Below are 5,052 nucleotides of genomic sequence, written 5' to 3'. Positions count from 1 at the left end.
ATCCGCTCATCAATTGACTAAAGGGCCCTTCTCGCAAGCCATTAATGAGGCCCATAATAGCGACTTCTGTTGGCAGGTTCTGTATATCCATGCATGTCTTGTTGAATCTCTCCATGTAGTTACGCAGGGTTTCTCATTCTCCTTGTCTGATTCCAAGTAAGCTCGGAGCATGTTTAGCTTTGTCTTATTTGGAAGGAGAATCTGGCCAGGAATTTCTTAGCCATGTCACGGAAACTTGAGATGGACCTAGGAGGGAGGTTGTCGAACCATCTAATTGTTAGTTTTGTTAAAGTAGTCGGAAAGGCTTTGCAACGAACTGCATCTGAGGCGTCGGTGAGATACATTCTGCTTCTGAAGTTGTTGAGATGATGGCTGGGATCTGTAGTGCCGTCGTATAAGGTCATGTCTGGGAGTTTAAAGTCCTTTGGGATTTTTGTCTTCATGATCTCCTTGGTGAATGGATCTTGCTCCTTGCGGTTGCTATCTTCAAGGGTAGATCGGCTGGCTTTTGTCTTGACATCGGCCTCAAGTTTTAGGAATTTGTTCTCCAATTCCCGGCGTCGCCTTATTTCCCTCTGTAGGTCCTTCTTGGCCTCTTGTTGCCGTAGGGCTTCTTCCTCAAGTTGTTTTAACTAGTCTTGAAATGCATCCATAGCTTCCTCATTTGGGGAGTTCTTCTTGTTGTTGATTTGGAAATTATCTTTTGGTGTGGTATCCACATTTTTGTGCGGCGTTCTTTCCTCTAAATCTGAGGTGCGGTCGTTGTCATGGTCGTCCGCCATGGTGATGGGATGACTTCTAGGTTCCCCAGCAATGGCGCCAATATTTCGTGGGTTACCTGAAACTGTAGGTCGATCTCGGACAAGATCTTCTATGCTGGTCAGAGCTGTGGAGTCTGATCTGATGGACTTGGTGGTGGTGTTGATCCTTCGTCCCCGGAGGGTGGGGGTACCTGCAAGGGACTCCGATGCTTAAGTTAGCAAGGGTATTAAGCAGGTATTGAGTAGAATCAGAGTATGAGTTATACTTGGGTGCTCCAGTGATTTATAATGGCGTAGGGTGACCTTCTTAGATAAGATAAGTTAGTTATCTTATCTTATCTTTATCTCATCTTCAAGTGAGGTCATCTTATCTTCAAGGGAACCGCCTTTATCTCTACGGGCTTTAGGCTACCCTTGGATTTCGAGACGTGTTCCTCTGTTTGGGCCCTTTTATTGGGTTTTCCTGTGACTTGGCTGAGCTCTTTGAAAAGAGGTCGGGTCATCCTGACCTGAAGAGGTCGGTCGCTTTGTCTGAAGAACATCCTGGGTCGGACAGCTTTGACCCAGGGTATGAACACTTTCCATATCAGCTATTTGTCAAAATTTCATCTAGCATAAATTCTCATCATAATGAAATATACGATGAGTGATTTGTATAGGTAATATATTTTCAGTAAAGGGAAATATTTAAAATACCTGCAATTTAGATTCGAAATCCTCTGGCGACCAGTGTATCAAACTACATTCATGATTTAGTTCAAGCTCTCCAGCCACAACCTGTAAGCAAGGGGAAAAGTCATCAACATGTCAACATGGCAATCTAGAATCTACAATAATATGAGCAAAACATAGCACTCTGAATATAGCAAACATCGTACCCCTCCAATGCCAGTAGCCATTGCAGGAGCAATAAGAACACTAGCTTTCTTTAGGAAGTCAGCTACCTCAGGAGTACAGGGCATGTTGGAACCTAGCATTCTAATAATATATGGAAGTCACCATTAGTATTTTTGAGAGACAAAAAATATACCCAAAGAGCAAAGACATATTGCACCCATAAAGAAAAAAAAATACCTTCTACTAGTAGACGACAACTTGCATTAACCAAATTAATGGCATCAAATTGTTCAATTTCATTCTGCGAAGCACAAGCAAATGCAGCATCATACCTTTCATTCCAGGGTTTTGCTTCGTCATAATATTTGGACCGAGCATAGGTCTTTGAATAGTCTCTACATAAGCCAATGTTATGACTTATTAAAAATGGATGAAATTTTCTATAAGGAAACCAGAAAACATAAATTCGAAAATACACTCCAGAACTTTCCATGCCAAGCTAGATTCCACATCAACAAAAGCAAAAAAAACAACAAATTGGTAAATCCAGAGCATAAATTCACCAAAACAAATGTCAAATCAAATAGAAAATCTACCAAACTACCGTGACTAGCAGAAAAGATGAAAATTCAATAAGTAAATCAAAATAAACAAAGCAATTAATATTATGAACAATATTCATGAAGATTAATTAAATAATACACAGTACTTTTCTTACTTACTTGAAATCTGTAACTAAATCTGAAGTCAGTACTCTACCTTTTTCTAATACTAAGCAAGCAAGTGGTTTTTCTTTCTTTCTTTTAAATTTTGTTTTATCTAATCACATTGTAAAACTAATGTGTCAGACTAGTTGAGTTGAAGTAATATGATGAATTGATTATGCTAATTAGGTTTAACAAACAGCAAATTCAGAATTTCATGATGAAAATAGAAGATACAAAATTTGCAAAAATAAATATAATAATCAGAGAGAGGTAGAGAGGAATTTACAAGAAGCTGCGACAGCGACGTTCTATGGCGACGGGCTCATAGCGACTGCGACCAGCAAAGACGTTGCAACGACTAGTCCATGAAAGAAGAAGAACTTACATACAGATTCACAAACCAAAATTTGATAGTGAAAGAGAGAGAGAGAGCGAGAGAGAGAGAGAGAGAGAGAGAGAGAGAAAGAGAAAGAGAGAGGAACCTACATGAAGAGGATAGCGCGGCGGCAGGCTCGGGGGAGGAGGAGGAAGAAGAAGAAGCTCTACTCTCTGCCTCTCTCCATGACCATGACTCTGTTATGGTCTTTACTCTTGGGCGTTGGAGGAGAAGAAGAAGAAGTGTCAAACTCTAATTCTCTGAAGATTTAGGGTTATAGTTTGGGAAAATGAGCGAAATGAGTAGGGACGTGGGAAGCAAAGGCGGGAGTAGTTTTTGGTTGATAAGAATCGAGGGATATTTTGTCGATTTAGTTAAAAAAATCAACACTCTATCCATCTAGTTTATATAGTAAATCTATACCGTTCATTCAATTAAGAAAAGAGATCTCTATCGTCTAAATTTATCGACGACAGAGACTGTCGATATTTTAATTATTAAAATAGACAACCAGTCCATCGATTTTAAAGAAAAAAATTTTTGTTCTTTGACGATAGAAGGAGAGTGTTAAAAAATTGTCAAAATAATAGACGATATTATCGTTGATTTTAATATTTTATTTTTAATCACCCCTTTTTTATATTATCGATGGCAAACTTAACCGTCGATTTTTAGCGTCGATAATTACGCTATTTTTTGTAGTGTAATAAATCCGTCGATAAATCTAATAATACTCAATATTTTTTTTTGGTAATGATAGATATAATCGTGATGATGATTGGATTTCAAATATGGTCAATTATGACATATACCAAGGTGTTAATGGGAAATAGGTATGCAAACTAACTTGCTTTATGTTGTATTGTCCAGAGACTAAATTGATTCATTTAATTTTTTTAAGGACTAATTTAAGTTACCTGTGATTTTTTAGAAACAATTTAAGCATTTATCCATTTAACAACTAATAAGCGACAATCGTATAAAACAAAAATAAGAGAGATTAATGTGTATTATAGTTGTTAGTTGAACCGAAGTAAATTTCGTTCTTTAATTAGTGAAGGTATCAAGAACCTAAACTAAGAAGACTCAGAGATCTGATGAGAAGGTTTAGAGAAAAGAGAGAAAGAAGTAGAGAAGAGAGAGAAAGGAATGAATATGTGAATTGTATTGTAAACCAAAAGTGGTTACTATAGCAATTGGTATTGCTACTTATAGTCAAGAGTTTCTAGAGTTTTCTAACCATTAACTGATTCCAGTTTAGCAACTAATAGGCTAACTAATTATCTCAAGCTTACTATGTTAACTTGAAACGAAACTGGTTGCATTCTAACTGACTTAGCTAAAGGTAGTTACTAGAACTTAAGCATGCCTAACATCATCTCTACTTTTTCCTTTTTCTTGCTTGCCTTGCTTTGACTATCATGTGTCATCATCTCTAGTTGTCTTGCTCTGCTGATCATTGCTTCTGACCTTTTTGCCTTTCATTTCTGCAGCTGTGCTATCCAATTCCTCAATGTTCAGTTTAGTCCTAAAGTGTAGAAAGTTGTCAGAAGACACAGCCTTTGTTAGGATATCAGCCACTTGCATGGTTCCTGGAATGTGACTTACTCTAATATCTTTACTATTCACAAGATCTCTAACAAAATAAAGATCTATCTCAAAGTGTTTGGATTTTGAATGTAAGATTGGGTTGGCAGCAAGTAGAACTGCACTTAAATTATCACAGTAGACCATAGGTACCTCTTTTGGTGGAAATTGTAGCTCACTCATTAAGTTTTTCACCCAAATTAGCTCAGCTACCAGATCTGCCATACTCCTATATTCTGCTTCTGTGCTTGACCTTGCTACTGCTATTTGCTTCCTTGAAGCCCAGGAAATTAGATTGAAGCCAAGAAATATACAGTACCCACTTGTCGACTTTCTATCATCAGGGTCTGGTGCACGAAATTGTGATCATCAACAATGGCGCCAAAAACCTGGTAGCGCTCTCAAACGTGAATCACACTTAGTCACAATTCCGCACAACTAACCAGCAAGTGCATTGGGTCGTCCAAGTAATACCTTACGTGAGTAAGGGTCGATCCCATGGAGATTGTTGGTATGAAGCAAGCTATGGTTATCTTGTAAATCTCAGTTAGGTGGATAATAATTGATTATGGAGTTTTCGAATAGTAAATAAATAAAACAGAAAATAAAGATAGAGTTACTCATGTAATTCAATGGTGGGAATTTCATATAAGTGCATGGAGGTGCTGTGTTCCTTCTGAATCTCTGCTTTCCTACTGCTTTCATCCAATCCTTCTTACTCCTTTCCATGGCAAGCTGTATGTAGGGCATCATTGTTGTCAATGGCTACATCCCATCCTCTCAG

At 38.0% G+C, this 5,052-nt stretch overlaps 1 protein-coding gene across 1 annotated transcript; it reads right to left on the bottom strand.

Annotated features, from left to right (window-relative positions):
• Positions 1–1,448: 1,448 nt before the first annotated feature.
• On the bottom strand, positions 1,449–4,493 carry LOC112709317 (uncharacterized). Its single transcript, XM_025761211.1, has 5 exons — positions 4,152–4,493; positions 2,075–2,097; positions 1,836–1,993; positions 1,640–1,731; positions 1,449–1,538 (listed from the first exon to the last, which is right to left on the bottom strand). The coding sequence occupies exons 1-5, from the start codon at positions 4,491–4,493 to the stop codon at positions 1,449–1,451; spliced, it is 705 nt and encodes a 234-aa protein (XP_025616996.1).
• Between the last annotated feature and the right edge of the window lie 559 nt (positions 4,494–5,052).

This window comes from Arachis hypogaea, chromosome 9 (genome assembly GCF_003086295.3).
Source record: "Arachis hypogaea cultivar Tifrunner chromosome 9, arahy.Tifrunner.gnm2.J5K5, whole genome shotgun sequence".
Taxonomy (NCBI): Eukaryota; Viridiplantae; Streptophyta; class Magnoliopsida; order Fabales; family Fabaceae; genus Arachis; species Arachis hypogaea.
Note: the sequence above shows the minus strand (reverse complement) of the source record. Positions and strands in the feature narration are given on the sequence as shown.